We start from the raw sequence: 21,246 nt of genomic DNA, 5'->3' as shown, positions 1-21,246 counted from the left end.
GAAAATTTGATGTAAAAATCGGATCGATACCTCGCGACACAGCCGTATCTTGTAACGCTCGTTCGAACCTATTCTCTTCTATCAGAAACGGGTTAAAACGAGAACGATTTTTACCGGGATACCGGGACAAGATATCAGTACGGAAACTGTTCCTCCTCATGGGTCAACGGATCATCCTTGTTCGCGTGACTCTGTATACGGAGGTTTCCATGAATGAACCAGAATTACGTTGCACATTCACTAAACGAACATGGAACTGTGACCAGGCATGCGAGATACGCACAGCTAAAGACTCGGTATCGATTCGACTGCTGGTAGAAACGTGCACTCCTGGGTTACGTGAATATCCAAACAATATTGGCAATGATGAGAGGTTTTAAGATCACAATCGCTTCTTTCTTTAGGTCTAAATTTACTTCGTATGATATTTAAGTGATAATTATATGCGAATGGAGAGAACAAGGTCTTCGAGTAACCTTGACACAGCCTGGAAACAAGCTACAGACGATTTTGAAATAACCTTGACATTATTTGGACAACGATGACCACTAAACGATTTTAATTTGAACTTGAAGCAATCTTAACGTTATCTTCAAGCAAGGAAAACGCGTTTTATAGATTCTGTGAGAAGTAACGTTTGAATTCACGCAGCCGTATACTCACCAAAAAGCCGGAAGTGTTGTCCAGGAGACACCGGAAGCGGACGGTGAAGCTGCGCTCGAGAAGATGACTGTGCTGGGGTGAAAGGGCGTCGTGCAAGGGGAGACTCGCACTTTCGGCGGGTAGAAAAGAATTCCACATGAGCTGCCTTTGGAGTTCCTCTCGATCTTCACTGTGGACCAGCTCGTAAACGCTTTGATGGACGATGTCGGACTGAAACAAATAAAAAATGGGTAGTTAACGAACGAGTTTCCCTCGGACGTCGTTTAAAAGACAAATTTTTAAAGTTGATCATAGAAACGCGTATGTAGAATTATTCGTGGTAACGTAGGATATACAAAACGATAGATCAACGTTAGAGAAGGTAATTAAATGAGTAAAAATAGAAATTTGCAACACGCTGAAATTTCGTAGAAAGCTTAACATCGAAGCAGAGTGGCGCAGTGGAAGCGTGCTGGGCCCATAACCCAGAGGTCCGTGGATCGAAACCACGCTCTGCTAAGGGGGTTGATTTCCCCCGAAAATATTTTTTTTTCAATCTTTTTACCAGAAGTTGCTTGTAGCCAGTTTGTCCAAAGTTTCTTCATAATTTTCTTTTAATTTTACGCGTGTTGAATAAATTTTAATGGTAAGAGTAGGCCGTAGACGTGTGCAAGTCACAGGAATATGGTCGAGCAAATGAAAAAAAAAAGATTGAAGAAGAATCAATCAACCCTTAGCAGAGCGTGGTTTCGATCCACGGACCTCTGGGTTATGGGCCCAGCACGCTTCCACTGCGCCACTCTGCTTCGTTGAGGGTTGTTTCTTAATAAGTTTTCACGAGATTGGATATTAATTTAATTTTCCTAAATTTAATTATGTAGCTTTATAATTCTATGTTTGAAAATTTACAATGTAAGTATATTTCCTTTCGTCGGACTGTAAATTTGGCCATTCACATTTTCAAATACGTAGAAGGATAATATTCCTCGATGGAATGCGCTATTATCTGTTACATAAACAAATATCGCAATACATAGTGTGTTTTATGTTTTCTAATAAAAAAGTTTCGTAACGAATGTTACGTGAATGTAACGTTTAAAAAAGCTCCCTGTCTTGTACGCTTTTATGCCTCCTTATCATTAATAACTTCATAGTACGATATCAATTTTTATAACTCCAAGTTATTGATCTATTTTACTTTCACCCCCTGTAAACGATATAAAACCAGCTTTAGGGATCTGTCTAATACAACAGCAGAGTGGCGCAGTGGAAGCGTGCTGGGCCCATAACCCAGAGGTCCGTGGATCGAAACCACGCTCTGCTAAGAAGTCGGAGTATCTTTTTTTTTTTTAATTTTTTCCTGTACACTCATAGTAGATATACGTTGTTCAATTTCTTTGCTAAATAAACTTTCTATAATTTTTTTTAATCGCAGAAACATGTCTGTTATATAGTTTTGACTGTCCTTTTATAGATACTTATTCACTGTATTGCATCATTAATTATACCACTTACGTTATTTTATTTTCTTAAAATAACATTGGAAATTACCAGAAATAGAAACTGCGCAGCTTTCAATAGAACTTCTACGAACGTTTAATAAAGCGTTGAAAAGTTTATTCTTCGTTCAGACATATCCCTACATTTGAATATTTTATGCTGAATACAATTATTTTAGTACAAAATCTCGAAAAATGCACCCATTTACAAACGCTCAACGAAACTCTCTCTGAAATCTATTATCTTCGACTCAGAAAGCCATCCAGTGGTTTAATCTGGGTAAATAGGAAACATCGGACGGAACGTCGAAGAACCTGGTACACAATAATTTCTCCCACAACCCCCGAATGCAATGTGGTAGACAGTTAAAACTGCCCCGAACGATCAGACGGTCGACGCGGCCAGGGTGGAGAAAAGGGACGGGCAGAGGCAGCGGCATTATTTCAGGAAATATCTGATCGGTCGTGACGTCGCGACGGCGACATAGGCGCACGTACGGCACATGTAACTACACGTGTCCGACGCACTTTATCGCGCATAATTAATCCGGGCTAGGCAGCGACGGACGATGAGCCCCGTTGGCGCACGAGAAACCCATAGTTTCCTCGTTCCTTCGTTCAAGAAAAACGACCAAAACGAGAATAACTCTTCCCCCCTTTCTCTCTCTTTCTCTCTGTTTCGCGCGCGTATGAGCGCCGATCGGATATAATCGGATCCGACACCACGCACCGTAAGCCTTTCGAGCCAAGCTTAGAAAATAGATCGAATTAACAGGGCCTCGGCTTTGCTACACCATACGTGGCCACGGTTGTCCGGCCTTCAACGCCTGGAATAACGTAATAAATCACCAGGTGGAAATGATACGGACGCGGGCTCGCCTTGCTACAGACTCAGCGTACGTGTAAGCTCCTCTCGTAGAAATAGGAAGGCGCTGGCGCTTAGCGGTGTTTCTATATGAAGAGGCCGAGGCTATGGGCTCCCTTCGGCGGATAAGTGTTATCTATGCAACGAGAAGGCATAGCGGCGATGGTGCTTACATTTTTAAGCGGACGGGCGATGGCAGGTTGAGTATGACTTTTATATGTTACTTTTGTAAGCGCAGATCGAGTTTCTATTAGATTTTTGCTGTTGGCATTTGTAAGTATTCCTTGAGAAAGCATTTAACGTCGTTTCGCGTTTCTTCGACGGGAGGCAAGGGATATTTTTAGGTGGACCACTATGGAAGTTCGAAGATCGAATTTCAATTGCCAATGGACAGAATACAAACTTTTGGCAGCTACAAGCGTCAAACGTTCTGCGTGAAGGCCTCAGTCTTATCTCTCGTTTTTCAGCGAGGAAACAGATAAAACATGTAAAGAGGAGACTCTTCTATGGAAATTAATATTCTACCGAAGTTGAATTCACGGCGCAGTAATTCAGCCACACGGATCAATCGTTTAATCTCTGAAGAATTAAACGCCATTCGTATATTCTGCCACTAAACTAAAATTTTCTGAAAGGATTCACGCGCCTTGTCTATCTTCTCTATTGCACAAAGTTTAAATCACATTTATCGTTGGTTCAGAGAATAAAGAAGTTAGAGAGAAGGTACGAAAGCTGATCGCATAATTTCGACGATGGCTGGCGTTAACCTCGGAGGAAGCGCGCTGGTCGAATTGTCGCGATAGGCCATTAGCTGGTCATAGTTGTTCGAGGGCTCGGTTAACCGAGAATAATATAATAAATCACGCGATAGAAGAGAACGGCAGCTTTCGAGGTACTACGTTGCATTTCCGATAGGCGGAACAGCGTAGCTGCACGTAGCTGCACCTTCTCGTAACGTTCGTGTCGCCGGTGCACGGATCTCACGACTTCCATGTTACTCACACCATCCTTGTGTTACGATATTACTCGTGGACGATAATAGGATGCCCGTCTATTCAACCGAAAGACGTATTTTTTTAAGAAAATGCCAGTCTTCCATTAAGTTGTTCCAGCGAAAATCGCAAGAAACGTTTGGTACAACATCGCTGTTATCGATTCCAGCTTCTTCGAGGGTAGAATTTACTTTACTGAATAATTTGCTATCCTATCAAGCGGATATTTAGAACGGACAGAGAGGAATAGTTTTTCAGATTCTGTCTAAAAGGATTTTCTTCCAACTCGAAGGTTTCTTCCAATTCGAACTGGACAATTTTTCTTCCAGTTCGTGATACGTTTGATATTTGTCTCATCACGATACAAGTTATGAAATCAAGAATATTTTATGAAAGGATAAAAATGTAGAAGGAATATGTTTTGGAGAACTTCGGCATTGTACTATATTATACCATGTATTTCGATAAGAATTCATACCGTATGGTATTTCCAATACAGAATCTCCGAGAAACACAAATGCATAACTATAATCGCACATTTTCAATTCCTACCAATTATACACTATCCACTGGATCACTATGAAGCCTCGAAATTAAATTAAAGCGATTTTGTAAAATATCTACAAACGTACTATTCTATATAATCTTGCACAAAATTATGGCACTGTGAGCTGAAGTTCGGTAAAAAGCCACAACCACATCTTCTTCGATAGGAATTCTCCGCTGCCAACTCCAACCTTCTATTTTCTCGGAAAAGTATGTCGATACCGAAGCAAAAGGCGAAGCACAAAATACGAAGAAACGAAGGAAACATAAAGACACAGGAGTATCGGCGAGCTCCGTCGGGCGTCCGGTGCATGGTCGGCCATAAAACTCGATCTCTCAATAAATATAGGAGGAACGCAGCGCGAAGTCGCGAGCGTGTACGTTCCTCGTTGGAAAGGGAGGCGAGTGTCCCGTGGAAGGGTCCGGTCGGTTCGCCACAGGGTCCTGGATGAATTCAGGGATCTCGGTGGATCTGCCTTGTGGCTTTCCCTAGTCCGCAACCCTGCTGAGCGTTCCGTTTGCTCTAATTTTAATTAAACCCTTCCTACACAGGATTTCCGTGGTAATCGAGGAGCCAGGCAACGGCCATACTTCATTGGGACACGCTCGACGTGTAATTGCTCCGCGTTGCCCTTTATTCCGCCCCGCCAACATGGCTCGGCCAATTTTATTCCCGTCCGCGGTCCCAGGCCCGCGTATATCAAGCCCCGGCCACGGGCGTACGTGTAATTTTCATTAATACGTGATTTATTCCGGCGACGCGTGATTTATGGAATTATATCGACGCCCGATAGCCGCGTCCTGCCACCACGCCGCCTTCGAGATCTTGCTCGTTACGTCGTTACCCTCGACTTTCCATTATTGCGTTCCGAGCGCTCTACAGGCTTCGTTCGGATTAGTCAAGTCGCCTGAAATCGAACAATTTACATAAGTTCGTGTAACTTGAAACTTGGCAAACGCGTCGATTATTATCGTGCGAATTTTATATATTTTATTGCGCGAGTTGCCATTACAGATCGATATGCGAGCCTCTCAAAATCAAAACTGATTCGCTCCGCTTTCTGTCAATTTCTCCATTTCGTTACTTCAAGCGTTTAGGATTAACGTCCAACTCTTTAGAAGTGAATTACTTGGAATTTGTTGTAAGAAGATGGCAAATTTCGAAATGAATTTAAGAAATGGTGTTCGCAACGTGTTCGTTTCTTTCTGCTTTCTAATTTATGGAGTCGATCGATACGGCTACCAAAAGCCTCGTACGCTACGCCGTTACATCATGCGTGCAAATCGTTCACATTATCGAAAATTTGTTCTCGTTACACGGCTGCGTATTATATGATGACGTAAACAGCAGTATGTATATTTCGAATTACACGAGCGGTTTCTAGTTTATCGCGAAGTACACACGTAAAAGTAATGTACGAGAAGCTGGTCTACGTTCATCGCTTTCGCTGATTAATGTCCGCATCAACGAAAATTTTCATCGCTGTTATTACACGGTTGCTAGCATCGTCCAACGATATTCGATAGAAACGTCACTCGTTCGATCAAACGAGTCCCTTTTGTCTAGTCCTATCAACACCTGGAAGAGAAAAACGAGCGCGGTTCCTGCTACTGCAACGTGCTACGAAAAAACACATCGATAGAAACACGACAAGTTGTCACATCAACTCCGATTATTGTAACTTCGCTTAGTCTTGCAAAAATGTCTAATGGACGCGAGACGCAAGGTCGAAGAACGAAAAAAGTTGGAAGCGAAGGTGTCGGTGTTCGGGTTCGAGGAACGAGCCTCCCGCAAAATACGTTGACCCCGCCCTCTTTTATTTTCCGCACGAGGCCCCGGCTACGCTCACATTTATTTTTCCCCATGGATCTCTTCTCCTTCTACCTTCTCTCTTGGTCTTCTTCTCGTCTGTGGCGCGGCCAGTTAGCAGCGACGGGCGGTTTTGCCGGTAAGGTCCGGTAACGTTTGTTACCATTGCTCGTTTAAATAATCTCGAAACATGCATCCGCGGGACGGAGCGGCCGACTCGTGGATGGCTTTACGATCGACCCTCGTCGTTAATTAAGAGCTTGTAATTATTTAGTGGAGACGCTAGCGCACCCCCGCCGGCATCGAAGCGGTCCCGCTCCCTTGGCAGGCTTGATTTACATTCCTGCGAAGAATGCGAAAGGCCTCGCCTCACTTTGCTCTATTTTCTCCTTTTCTTTTATTTTTCACCGTCGTCTCTGTGTCCTGTCTGCTCGTCCTGTTTCGCAGTCGTCTCCCTCTTCTCGGACGCGCAACGACGATGACAAGAGCGATGCCCTCACGAACATCAGATTCGATTTCATAAAATTCGTCACTCGACAACATCTTTGAACATCGCGAACGCTTTGAGGAAGATTCATGCGGCTATCCCAAGCATGTTCAAGCACATTATTATAGGAATCTTCAGAAAGTTTCAAACATTTCAGATACTGTATCGTACTTTGGCAAGCGTATTTGTTTTTCATACAATCCGTACGCATTGTTTCGTTCAATCGTCTCTCCCATTCAGTTTCTGCCAATGTCCTCGGTCAGGCAGCCACATGCCCTTGGTCTACCAGTTGTCGACGATCTACCTGAATGTTCTTAGTCTGCAAGGTAGGAATTACAGAGTCTAATCTAGCAAACTACTCGCAGTCGATATTCTCACGAAGAGTACCTCCTTCGCGAACAATACACACTTTGTTTTCTGTTTGTCTCTTCATAAAATGTACATACGACGCAGAATAAATAATACGTGTACCGTACAAGTTATGTTAAAATCATTTAATCTAAAGCTAGCACAATTTCAAGTACCAGAATATCTTCTACAAGCGACAGAAAAAAAAAGAAAAAAAGATAAAAATTGTAGAAATTTGGACAACTCGTAGTAAGGCGAGACATCAAATTGTCACATGCTGATGCAAAAGTCAAGTGGAAAATTAAAAGTTGAAGGGGAATTTGGTCCACCTGCGAAACACGTAGCCATCAACCATCCTCTACGAGGACGAGAACGACACCAAACGAATCGCGTTCGCGTAAATCCCGTGGGACGCGAACCACTGAGATAAATCAGCCAGGACGCCGGGTGAAATCGACGGAAACACGATTCGGCGCGATCAAAGGACCCTCTACAAATTGAAACAAATCAGCCGGCTAATAATAATTAATCCGCGGGCCGCATTAATTATCGAATGCCGCCCGAGTCGTCCGCCTTCTTCTTCGTTCCCCCACGCCGTCTTTTTCTTGCGCAGCGCTCGCGCTCGCGCGCGTATGAAATCTTCTTGCTGGGTCGCAGCACGAGAACATGCGCGCATTTTTGCGCCAGCACAGCTCCGGTGTACGCGATAATGCGACCTCGAACGCCGCGTATACCGAATGTTGAGCTCTCAATTACGTCCGCAGAGTTATGACGCGCCCTTCCACCCCCTCGATTCTCCTTTGTGTTATATCTCCCTAACAAAGTGGCCCGAAACAAAGTGGAAGGGGGCGGAGGGAGAGAGAGAGAGGAATAGCCGCGGGTCAGGCTCGAGATCGCATCTTCATTAACGGCTATTAATTGTCAAAATGTGCCACATAATTCAGCGCGTGCGAACGAGCAGCCAACCTTCCCCCCTCGAGGATTCCAGACGAGAGGTTAAACTTAACGCGGTCGATTGATTTCTAATGGGAACCGGCCTCAGGGTAGTCCGTTTCAGAGCTTTTTCTTGGTATCTTTGGTCCATGCGAGATAGAGCGCAAGTTATTGGGTCAATACAGTCGGGGAGAAAAATAAGTAGACGAGTAGTGGAAATGGGTGGAAATAAGGTGTCGCTAAATACAGCTTGTTCGCGTAAAAACATAAATATTAATTTCAATTATTTGCTGAATAGAATAGCATACATGGAGATACAGTAGACAGAAGTTGAATGTATAGTACTAGTGACAGTTCGATCGAGTATCACAAAGTAGAGACAAGTTTGTTAAATAAATCACTATTCGTTGATTTATATTTTCCAGAGGTTTGTGGAAGAGGAACGTACCGAACTACTTGAACGTACCGTGACAGGACAAATCTTCTCAATTACGAAGAAGATACAGAAGAGACAATTTGTCTTTTGACGAGTCACACGATATCCTGACAGATATCGCTCTACGAAATCTTACGTTAGTCTATCCTCCGCATCTTTTGAAAAGTTAATAAATCCAGAGTTAGGAAATCACGGTACTCCATCTCCGTCTGATACGTAGCTGTCGAAGAACGTAAACGATAGAAAACGTGAACAATTTGAATACTCGAAAACTTGGATAAGCAAAACACCTCTAAAATACAATCGTCAAAGGACCGCACCGAGTAGGTGCTCCGCATCTCCCGCTAGAGGCGCGTTCATTGAAACGCGACGTAGCACGCAAACAGAGTTGCACGGCTCGGTAACGAGAGAAGGAGAGCTGACTCGATGATTTCCCGACTCGATGACCGTGTATCCGACGCGACGTAATCGCAGGGCGTTTCGGATGACGCGATTACACGGGCCTGTAACTCTGCAGAGCCGGGTCGGCCTCTGTTGTTCGCCCACCCTCGAAGCTCGAATCGCTGGAAAAACCGCGTAATGACAGCGTCCGCCCCGCAACAACCTTCCTCGCGGTAATTCACCGGCCAGCAACACTTCGCGTTGCTCTTTAGTTCGATATCTCACGCGAGAAACCGAGGGAAAAAGCGTTGCGCTGGAACCGCGGCAGGGGGTGGTCGAGCAAACACAATGGGGGTGGGATTGTTCACAGAGCTGGTACGCGGCTTAATTGGCCTGATAGAACCGATTCTGATCCTCCACGAGCCTTTGCACCGGGCCCCGTGACCAACGTTGGATAAAAGCAATAACTTAAACGAAAGGTTGGAGGGTGAACTTATCGTACTCAAGAACGAACTAAGGAAATCTGCGGTTGGGTAGGTTTAGGAAAGGATATAAAGGGTTGAGATGGGGAATACGTGAAATTGCGATTGTGAGTGTAATAGAATATGGTTTGAGCCGCTTATTCGCCAAGTCGGTTAACTCAACGAAATAAACGGTAGAGAAAATCGATGAAATTATCTAAGACGTGTATCGACCAAATGCTTCGCTAGTAAGATTTTGAAAGTTTCTAAAAACGAAGTTAATTAGTTTGAGTACAAGTGAGAAATATCATGTTCTTCTCGGTTATTTTCTCTGGAGCGATTCTTCTCCCTGTCAAACAGGTTCGAGAGTATTTCTGGAGTAAAATTGCTACTCGTTCCGTGAAAATTGCGATGCGTATCTCCTTCTATTTATTAGGATTTAAGAGAACGCTATTGAATAATGCTTGCGAGTTTTCTAAACGGCTAGTTCTGCAACCTATAAAACGAGAACGGAGTCTGTATTTTGACGTTGTTACAAGACTGAAGTAATTGATACGTAGGCATAAGTATAGCATTTTTGTTATTTGTTTATCGGTAATTTATTATGAGGAGGACAAAAGGGGGTAAGAGTTAAACGAAAATTCAGCCTGAGAGAAAATCACCGCGTCGGTTATTAGTCGCGATACACTTCGCTTCTCTTAAATATACCGCAATCGGAGGAAAAATCATCGTTAAACGTGTATCGTGACGTGTGTGTGAACCGTTTGCGTGCCCAGTTACATCTCAATGAATACTGCCGCGAAGTCAAGAGCCGAGGAATTATTCTCGCCGACCCGGTCGCTCCGATTTTTCCTTCTCTTACATAAACAAATTATCCGGTAAATGCGATTAAGCGGCTTAGCATACGTTACAGACGTATCGTTAATCGAAACTCTAAAGTTAAAAACACTCGTGACTCGTGCACATATATCGGCCGAGTCAAACTTTCATGGGTTTCATCGAGTTTGAGTATTCTTGAAAATCTGGCCTTGAGCTCCGAGACATGTACTTGTAATTTCAAAGGCGCTATCGATATTTTTATCGAGATTCCGGAGATTCGATACGAAAAACTAGTCGAGAAATTCACGAAAATACAGCAATCTTAAAAAAAGTCAATTCTAGGCGTACGATATATATGCGAATCTCTCAGAAGCCACGCTGATCGGCTCCATCAATCAAAGTGTGGAGGGAAATGACGACTACGAGCACAATTTTCTAAAATTTAGCATGGAATTTTTCAATCTTTATACCACGCCTCTGTGATAAATAATTTCATGAAAATAAATCGTTTGTTTTTTAAACCGTTGAACAGCAAAACTTCGTGAAAAATGGGGACCGATCAATCTGACTTTTGACTGGTTCACACGTAGAACAATCAGAAAAACGCCGAGTTCTCAAGGAGCTATTGAAAATCATCGTAAGAAGGGCGTGCGATGGGAACGAGGAAAAGCGTGCTCGGTTCCGAGCGATCGTCCCTTGAAATTTGTTTACAAGAAACGCGAGATTGTAACGCGTTTCCCCCTTTTGTCGGAGACGCGAGATCATCGGATCGGAAAATCATCATCCGTCGTTTCCTGCAATTACGATCCTATGCACAAAAGCGTTCGCGTGCGTTTCAGCTTATACAGTCATCGTGTGTCGGGAAATCATCATCCGTCATTTTTTTCCTCCGCTTCTCCGCTCTTTTTCTTTCGTTTCTCCTTTATTCCAATCATAATACCTCCTTTTTTACTATCTTCGTTACACTCGCGTGCGTGCTCGATGCCTGCGTGCAGATCGCATTTTGGAACGCGTTCACCGGGGGTTGAACGATATCGCTCTGTTCCGGATAGAGAGGCAAATGGCTTCTTTTCCCTTTAATCCGCTGCTTCTCCTGATTTTGCCGCGCTTATTTACCCTCCGTGCTCGTTATTCTAATTCTGACCACTGTCATGATCGTTCTGACGTGATTCGTCGAGCATCTATCGAATTAGGAGCGATTCTAAAGTAGCTAAGGACCAGTGAAATCATTCTGGGACGAATGTAGAGCGTGTAGACTCGAGACGGCTGATGAGGATTGTTATTTATTACGAATTACTATTACAAAGATTATTATTACGAAGGATTGTTATTTGATTGGATTTGTGGGAAATTTAAGCACCGAAGAAAGCACAGAATGTACGCAAAAGTATTCAAAATACTTGAAGTACCAAGTTGTAACATAGAAAATTTCCCACTTCGATCTATCAATCTTCTAAGTATTTTCTTCTTCGACGAATATTTTTATTTTCATACAACATTTTGCATTCACTTTCAAAATCGTGACAATCTTCCCTTTCTGTATATGATTCGAAGCTTTTAATTATAATTCATACACGAGGTGCTGCAGAAAGTTGATGCCACAGTATCACGTGTTCGTAAAGATATGAATACGTATCAACATCCTAAATTATAATCGTGCTCGTTGAATATGACGGACAACCCCATTTCGATCGATTATATAATAATAATAAATTTATTATATATATAATAAATTCTATAATAAATTCTATAATAAATTATATATATAAAGTATTTAATAAATATATAATAAAAATATAAATAATAAATTCCAATACCTATTCGTGCCAATATACAACGAAGATGAATCACTCGACTGAATTGTCTATTACGAGTAATTAAAATGTATAGAGCGTGAAGGAACTATTCGACGATGAATTAACGTAACAGGCATTCTAGAATAAATTACACCGTTCCTACATCGCCTCGACCTTTTGATAATTATGTATATCCAATTATATGAAATTATCTGAAAGGATCTCCAATATTCGAAGGAACCTAATCACGAACAGAGCCTACATAGGTACGTATATACGAGTTATTGGAACGTTAACTAGACCAGATAATCGCGAAAGTCTACTGAAAAATGTACGTCCATGGTGTACTAGGGGAAAAAGCCGCGTTAGCTCGGACAAGGGGGATGATGATTGCGTAAACGTGACACGTAGAACGAAGTTGACGGACCTGGCGTGACCAGCGAGTGTTGGGTGTGGACATGAGAAGATAAACCAACACCGAGGGTGTAGGTACTGTGCCTGAAATTACACTGCAACCGGACTACTAATAATACGTTAAAAAACTAAAAACTTGCTCGTGATGAATACTTGCTCCTTGGGAAGTTTACTTTCTTTCAAGGGTTGGCTATTTAACTTTGGATAATTAAAGTGGAAAGAAAATGTCGGAAGTACCTGATGGAAGCCAAGGTAACTTTCTATGCTGTGAGTGGCGAAGAACACTTCGCCGTCGCAGGTCAGTATGAGCAGGAACCCGTTCAGCGCCTGTAACAGACGAATTATTTTGCAAATATTACTGGAGGTTCGATAAACATTCCATCGATATTCTCTAGCCTACGTTATTCTCACACTTGTCTCGCGCGATCGAGTTACACAGAATTATTAGCAAAAAAAAAATTTTTTTTTCGAAAAAGCTATCAATTATTAGCGGTAATAAATTTCGTTGTATAATAAAAACAAGGCTGATGATGAAACAAATTTGTCGAGTCAATTTTACAAGTTACAACGCATACGAAATGTCCGATTTTATCGATTCAGACTACACTGAATTCTAGAAGAATTCTCAGGTTCAAAACGATATAGAAAATGTCTTACAAAGTCACAAATATTTATTGAAAGGAAAGATTCAAAAACTTCCGGACATTACGCACGTTTCAACCTGATAGAAACTACAAGTCAGTTGATTATACTATTCGATATAAAACCGCAAAAATATTTCCACAGAAGTCTATAACCAACGAGTTGTAATTTATCAATTTACTATCGAATCCATCCGGGGTTCCGGGGGATAATATCCCATGATCATCGACGATACGAAATTAAAAAGAAAGAAAAAAGAAAAAAAAAGGGAACGAATGAAGAAAAAAATTCTCTGTAGCGATAATTCACTTCTAGAAAAGGAGTTGCACAACGAGTGCTCGTTTCCTTTCCGAAAACGGGGAATTGCTGGCCGGGGCGAAAACGTTCCGGAAAGTTTCCCCATTTATCGACGTGGCCGATGGTGTGGTGGCTTTCGAATACCAAAACGAGCTAGAAACTCGAACGGCCGTATCGAAGCCCGAAATATCCGTCCTAGTTTAAACGGTCGGAGGCTAGAAACGAGTGCGGGGGAATCGGTCGTTTAAAGTACTTGTCTGTTAGCCCGTTTCCCGAGCTAAATGTGTATTGTTTTGTTTTATTTCGACCCGTTGCCGTAGGTGCCCGTGCCAGGTACTACGTCCGACTGGTTTTATTGGTCGGAAATATGAAGAGAACTCTGATACTCAGACCTCCTCGCGTTAATTTATAACAGATTTTTCTTTTGCTTTAGCTTCGAGGTATTTGTTGTTTCGTGGAATAGATGATTCTTTTATAGATAGATAGGTAGAAACAATCGAGCTCCATTGTATTTTTCTGGGCTAGACAATTTTTAGATTTTTGGCGTTTGGCAGTTGAAAGGCATTGAGGGGAAGGTTATTCGAATGGAATTTAATATTTAAAACGTATCATTGGGAATTGGAAGGTTTTCGAATGGAACGCTTGCAAATTGTGTGTTCGACTTGAATGCTTCGGAACTTGCTCTGTTTTGTTACGCTTTGTGACATTTATGCAGTTCACGCGAGCAAATAAAACGCATTATCAAATCGTACAGCGGAAAAATTTTTCGAAGAAGTAGGAATTGCATAATGAAATCTGCGTCTGTAAACTTGATCACCGATGAATGATTTGAGATCAGCTTCAGTAGCTGACTCGGGATTTATTGTAATAGAACTACTTGCATAAATAGCTTCACTTCAAAGTAGCTACTTTAATTTAGCTGATCCTTATTTACTGCGATTTAAATTCTAAGCCTAAACAAAATTTTCCATTCAGTGCGAGATTCAACAATTTAACAGTGAAGATAGTCCGTGGGATCCCGTATGACGTTTAACAGGCAACCTGTGTACCAGTTTGCTCTAGCAGAAACCGAACGCCTCGAAATTGAATACTTGCGAATTAATCCGAATTCAGAGAATCGGAAGGCTGTAAATTGAAATACTTCAAGCATCGAGAAATTCGCCAAGGTTCACCGACAGGGTAGGGACACCATAACCGATAATGTCGGGGGATGGCTATCGAAGCGATCGCATGCGCGACGGATGCTGCGATTTGATTGGTTGATCCAGAGGGTGGGTTTCTCTCCGGCCGCTCGCGTCAATACGGATCCGCGTGGAGGGCGAGTTTCCCCGAGCTTCAATCAACCCCCTGTACCACGAATATAAGCTGTAATAGGATTTTCTCGCTGCCTGCCTACGCTTCTTCCCTTCGAAATGGCCGACATGGCCATTTCTGTAAATCGTCCCATCCCCCGTGGGATTCCGTCTAATCGGCGCGATTGCATCCTCCTCTAAACCCATCCAACGATAAGAAAAACGCTAATAAAATAAAAATTAATGAAAATTCGGTCAATCCAACTTATCGAAACAATATTTAAAGCCCAATCTTTCAACCAATAGAAGACTCTGATAAACTAAAAATTAGTAAATTAAAGGTCAAACTCATAGAAATAATATTCAATTATTAATCAAATAATATTATTATTCAAAGTCCAATCTAAAATGAAAATTAGAAATTTCTTCGTTATTATTCAACGCACGTTTATGCGAATTTTATATTTTTACCAGAGAAACGAAATCTATCGAGATAGCTTTCATTCGCTAAATATTGTAAAGAATCTTTTTTACATATTTCTGCTTTGTATTCCGTATTATCCACATTTTGTGCATTCTTGCGTCATTAAGTTTTCCAAAAATGCTTGAACGTTGCTTATTCGTGCATTGACAATTCAAGAAAATAAAAGAAGGAGGAAAAAGAGAGAATAAAAAGAGGAAGAAAGCAAAGGAGAACAGTATTTCTCGTATCGTTTACACGAGACTGAGTTCGCGGTTGACACGATCCAGGAAGAGCAGCGAAGGGTGAAAACGAGAGAGGACAAGGGGCCAGAAAAGAAAATCGATGGATTTTTATTTCTCGCGTGTGTTGGCCGGCAGCGAATCAGTCGCGTGCCGAGTGTGCGAGTACTCGCGTGTTCCGTCCAAGCGTGAACTTCTAATACCCCTTCATCCTCACCTTGACTCTGGTGTATTAGCGGGTCGCCAATAATACTTCACGCACGAAATCTTTCCATTTTCTTCGCTCATGCAACTAGAAGTCACGGGCACGGACACGGGCCGTGGCACGATCGTTCGGTATGCAGAGCCTACGAATAACCTCAATCGGAATTACATCTCCTTCGATGCTCTCTCCTTCCTCTCTCTCTCTCTTTCTTCCTAATAACAATTTCTCCTTTAATTTGCTTTCAATTCGTGCACGTTGTTAACACCTTAAACCGTATGAATAATTGTCGATGAATCTGTAGATTATTGTTTATAGGAAATTTATTGGAATTTCTGTTTATTATGAACGTAGAAGAGATGACACTTAGTTGGAATTTGAATGATTCTTCACAATCTTGGATGCATCGAACGGAAGACTTTCGAATGAAAAGCTCTGAAAATGGTAAGCGCTTGAAGCGAGAACTTTCGAATTTTTGTGAAACTGCAATGTTTGAAATTGAGAACGTTCGAGTTGGAAGTACAGTTATCAAATAATAGCACGCTATAAGGTACGGGGGATTACTCAGTTTAAGAATATTCCTTTATTATTATTTTTTACGCACGAGGTCATTAACAATTAATTAAGGAAGCGGTGTGAAAGTGCGGTATTATTAAAAAAGAAAAAGGGGGAAAGATTCAACGAAGGAAAAAATGGGGATAAAACGTTAACGCTGCAAGGATATCGCGTTTCTTTTGATCGCCACTTCGCAGAGCTCTCGCGGATTGATAGCGCGCAACTCGCGTGCCACTTCACAGTCAGAATTTATAGTTCCTTTATTATTTCGACTAAGCTGCTCTTAAGTTTCCGCACACGTAACTCGCTTCCAATTTTTCGAGCCACGATCTAATCGGCCAAGTATATCTGCTCCTTAGCATATTTCCTTCCTATCGCATACAATTTACCTTCGTTTTTATTCGGCGTTTGTTTTTCCCTTGCTCGAAAATGCTGCGAATTTCACCGCGTGTTGCGTACAGGAACACGTACATTTCGTCTCTGAAGCATTCAATCGGTGAAATTTCAGTCCGATACGACGAAAGCTTTTAACATCAAAGCTTCGAATTCTCGAAGATTTCAATTCGAAAGTTTTCTATCTCGAGCGCGTTCAATTTCAATGTTTTCGACCTGGAAAAATTTCAATTCAGAAAAATACAGAATTCGCAAATGTCCTGTTTGCTTCATTCCAATCTAAAAAAAAAAAATTAATTTCTATTCGAATCAACGTCGGTGGTCCGCTTGTATCTACATAAAAATGTAATCAATCTGAGATCTAAGCTTTAGGACTCAACTTTACAAAAACGTAAAGCTCGATGGTTGGTTTTGCCATATCTGTTGAACATTAAACGGCAATTTGTATTTCTTCTAGTTTCTGTGTGATCGCAGGTGTAACAGATACTTATCGGAAGACAACGTTCACCGTAATAAATTACATACCGAGATAAAAGATTCTACTATTAATTGTAACGTGATTCCTTTTAATTCATGTAAAGCCTAATGAATTTTTGTATGTAAATCAGATAATAGACACACGTTTTTTTTGCATCGCGGAATTTCATTAATACAAACAAAAGGAAATCTTTATTCGGGGGAGGGGATCCGTTTAGAGCTACTAAATGCAATTACGTTGCGATTTAATTAACACATGATTCATTACGAGTCGGCAATTAACTCGCACTTCATATGGCACAGTACATAAATCAACTAAGTAAATATATGTTCTGCGATATCGATTACACTCCCTGTTATCTGTTTTGTATAATAATATATCTATTACTTGCGATGCATTGGATAGCGAACAATAACGTTTTCCCTTTCGCAATGTACATTTATCAGGAAAATTATTGCGCCGGTGAAAATCTGTTCGTAGTTTCTCCAGGGATTAATAGATCCCTCCACAAGCGAGAAACTTGGTAGAATAGGTTTCAATATGGAATTTTTTCGCATTCTAGGCTCGTAAAATTAAAAGCTTCCGACTCGAATACTTTTGAATCGAACGACCCCAACTTGAAAGCGCTCAATTTAAGTGCGTTCAATTTGAAAGCATTCGACTTGGGAGCGTGCAATTTCTAAACTTCTCACTTGTAGCGTCCAATTTAAAGACTTTTAATTTGGAGGAGTGTTATCTGACGTCTTTCGACCTGAGAATACTCAATTAGGAAGCTTTCGACTTGACAGCGTCCAATATCGAAAAGCATTCGATTTTCACTGAATAATTACGAACGGTATCGTACATATTACATAGGGCACAATCGGTATTTATCTTCTGCCTGTATTTTAAAACCCTATCTACTGTTCTGGAATAAAGTCACTTCGGATCACAGTTCATTCTGCCTCGCAGCCAGACGCGAATGAAAACTAGTCCTCAGTAACGCAAACTGATTTTACGACAGGAGTTAGTTAAGACTTTATATAGCTCATTAACGCACAGGCAATTAAGCAGCCTATTGAACAGTAATGTTTTTCGTAAGGGACGACTTAATTAACGAAATAGGGGAAGTAATCGCGAGTGCCGCCGGCAGAACACGTGGAAAACGATAAATTCATAAAATTATTGCCAGGTCGCGTTCGTGCTCCGTGACGAAGGAATGGCCGTTATCGGCGACGTACGCACGAACGACAAAGCTACAGTTGCTAAAGCTGTCGAGGTTGACGGGCCACGCGAAACGAGATCAGACAGATTCTTCCGCTCTGACGAATTACGTCCCAAAAGGTACTCTGAATATCGGTCTAGATAATTGCGATTAAACGTTCACGTGTTTCTCGAGTGAAATTTCTTTGCCTCACATACGCTTTATTTCGAACGTGGTAAGTTGGAAGGTGTTCGAGTCGCAGGTGTGAGTGTTTCACTTTCGCGATGCCATAGTTGTTGATTAAACAATTAGAAATGAATGTAAAAAGCCTCGTTTAAATTGTATCTTTTGGGGTTCGAGGCACGCACATTCAGAAGCTTTCACATTCTATTCGAAAATGAGAATTCCCATTTGTAAATGTCCAAAATATTCAACTCAACGGCGTTTTACTCCAACGCTGTCGAATAGAAGCAAATGTCAAGCAAACATCTATCGATGAGATTTGAACACGAAATTCCAAGAAATCGAGATCGGTGTTGAATCGATGATCTCGTGGCGCCATCAATCATCTCGTCCAAAATCAACGGCAGAGGAAAAAATGTTCCGGGTTAAATACACGAATGATAAGACGCAAGAAATAATAATATGAACGATAATGGTTTGCTCGATGGGTTTCATGCTCGAGCATGATTAATTATGGACACCGGAAGGGTAGCTTGAGCCACGTTCGCGAAACTAATACTCGCGAGGCAACGGGACCTTTTTCGTCGAAAAAAAATCAAGACGGCATTTTTTTCGCGTCTGAACTAAGCAAAATGGCTAGACAGCGCGCTTCCGGGAAACGTCCGCCGACGACGTTTTATGCCCGCGAATGATTAATCGTATCTGCATCTATCCGCAGCGAGGACACTTGTTTCTGCGGCAAGCATCGAAATTTCATTTGTTCCGGCGATTAAGACTTCTACTGAGTCAGACGGAATGAGAAAAGAATGAAAGGACATAATGGAAGAATAAAAGAAGTTAAGGGGATGAAAGAAACACCTGCGTCCTCTAGCGCGATTCAACTAATAACGTTAAGTTACAAACCGATAAACGCATAATAGTGGCAAGTTTAATGATATCGAAGAAATAAAATTCTGTGAGTAAATTCTAAAAATTACGAGCCAACTGATTATTCTACTTATTAGTAGAATCACCTACGACTGAAATATAAAGCTTTTACATATATTGTCCATATATTTAAAAAAGATCATTCCAAGTATCTAATAACGATTTATAGTAAGTCTACATAATCTCCGTACGAAATATATACATCTCTAAAGTTCTATAAAAAATTGCTGATCGATCGATTCAAGTAGTTTGATAGTTCCAGTATTAACGAGATCGCAAAAAAATGATAAAACCGTGAAAGAAACGCCAATAACCGCCAACTTGTAACTTGTCGATTAATTAGTACCATTAGTCGACCAATTACAGCGAAAGATAATAATCCCGATGACAGGTGAGGAAATTAAGATGCCACAGCAGGAAACGAGGAACAGGAAGACGAATAAAATAGAATAAACTCGCGAAGGGTCATCGAACGAACGATTCGGATGGAATATCGAATCTGGTCGATGCGAAGGATCCATGGCCGGTGTCTCGTCGGTGTCTCGTCGGTGTCGACGCCAGGGTAAGAGCAAATGCTGGCGATACGTAAGGCGCAAAAGGGGGTGGTATCTAAGGGAGGAAAGGAGCACGCGATCAATACGGGAAGGACTAGCGGTGCCAGACCAAGGCGAGCCCCGTCGACCACTAACCTAACCTCATATCATCCCATCCCATGCACCCACCTAACCTACACTTACCTTTGACTCAGCCCGTGTCTCACTGACTCACTACACTTTGCCGATCGCCCCGTTTTCCCTTGCGCCCGGCTTCCGGTTATCAGTCTAAACCGCCGTTACGCTATGAAGGAACGCAATCACGGGCCAGAAATTGCTGTTTCGATGCCACCCTTCCCCCTAAAGGGGTTCAAATGTTTCTTTCAAAACAATCCCACGTTTGTCGTTTCGATAGTACAACTAGCATTCGGAATTATTTATTCGATTATAGGAGAAATGGTTTATGGGCTTGTCTCGAAGGGACGTTGTGACAGGTATACAGAGTGATTCTGTAATAATAACATGTCCATTTTGTTCGATATTCTGTCTTGGATATTGGTTTTAAAAATGGCTTTAGTTTGTGGAAAGGATCGTGTTCGTGTTCACCGGCGCTGTCGATTATTTATTAACCGGTGGCTGGTAACATTTTTGTAGAAATATGTAGGAACTATTTAATCATCGTACGTATTTAAAATCTTGCAGGATTGAATTTTTTAAGGACTGTGTAACTTTGCTCCTCTGGTTTAATGAAGAAGGCACCGACGCACTAAAACTTAATATCGACTTATTCGACGCGTTATTATTCCACCGAAATATATAAACAATTTTATCTTTCAGACAAACTTTATGGTCATACACGGGCAAAAATCCCTCTCATTCGGTACTTCGGTTTACCGCTATAAAATGAAACATTCGACGCTCGTAATAACGATGATCAAGTTCCCCGTTAGATGAGGTAACTAAATGAGTTTAATGGAATGCCTATAAATTCTGTATACAAGGTGATCAAAGAATATTCGCCCATTTCAAAGTTCAAACTGTTTGTAATATTCACTGGTTAAAACAACTTTTCTATCCAACTTTCATTTACCTAATTATATTCGCGAAAAGAACATTCATAAGATATCGCAGAAAACCGATAAAAATTAATATTAATAACACGATTGGAAGAATTTTAACGCTACTTTTGATGCACCCTGTACGACAAAAAAAAGCAGCCATAGCAACTGGACGATATAAAACAAAAATAATCTGGCTACTTGGAATACCTTCACCTCGTAAACTTCGTTTGCAACATATTTGCCATACCATTCACTATATACAACGCCATTCACAGTGCACACACGGTCATTAACGAGGCAGCATCCGGCGGCTTCACGACAGCCTGGAACGCGGCCGATACGAAAATAAAAGTTCATTTAATCGTCGAC

The 21,246-nt window shown here is 41.6% G+C and overlaps 1 protein-coding gene and 3 non-coding genes across 7 annotated transcripts in view; 2 read left to right on the top strand and 2 right to left on the bottom strand.

The window, feature by feature from the left end:
• LOC122570240 (aryl hydrocarbon receptor protein 1-like) overlaps positions 1-21,246 on the bottom strand; it is a 155,244-nt gene that overhangs the window by 4,748 nt on the left and 129,250 nt on the right. For all 4 annotated transcript variants that reach the window (XR_006317773.1, XM_043732332.1, XM_043732331.1 and 1 more), the window contains exons 4-5: positions 12,667-12,756; positions 664-873 (exon numbers count right to left, since the gene is read on the bottom strand). Coding sequence is in view for 3 of the 4 variants with exons in the window: in XM_043732332.1 (XP_043588267.1) it covers positions 664-873; positions 12,667-12,756 (300 nt within the window). In the remaining variant the exon portion in view is untranslated. The remainder of the gene's footprint in view (positions 1-663; positions 874-12,666; positions 12,757-21,246) is intronic.
• Trnam-cau lies at positions 1,090-1,161 on the top strand. The gene has a single exon. It is a non-coding gene; the product is annotated as a tRNA-Met (tRNA).
• On the bottom strand, positions 1,377-1,448 carry Trnam-cau. Its single transcript has one exon. It is a non-coding gene; the product is annotated as a tRNA-Met (tRNA).
• Positions 1,895-1,966, top strand: Trnam-cau. Its single transcript has one exon. It is a non-coding gene; the product is annotated as a tRNA-Met (tRNA).

This window comes from Bombus pyrosoma, linkage group LG8, assembly GCF_014825855.1.
Source record: "Bombus pyrosoma isolate SC7728 linkage group LG8, ASM1482585v1, whole genome shotgun sequence".
NCBI lineage: Eukaryota > Metazoa > Arthropoda > Insecta > Hymenoptera > Apidae > Bombus > Bombus pyrosoma.
Note: the sequence above shows the minus strand (reverse complement) of the source record. Positions and strands in the feature narration are given on the sequence as shown.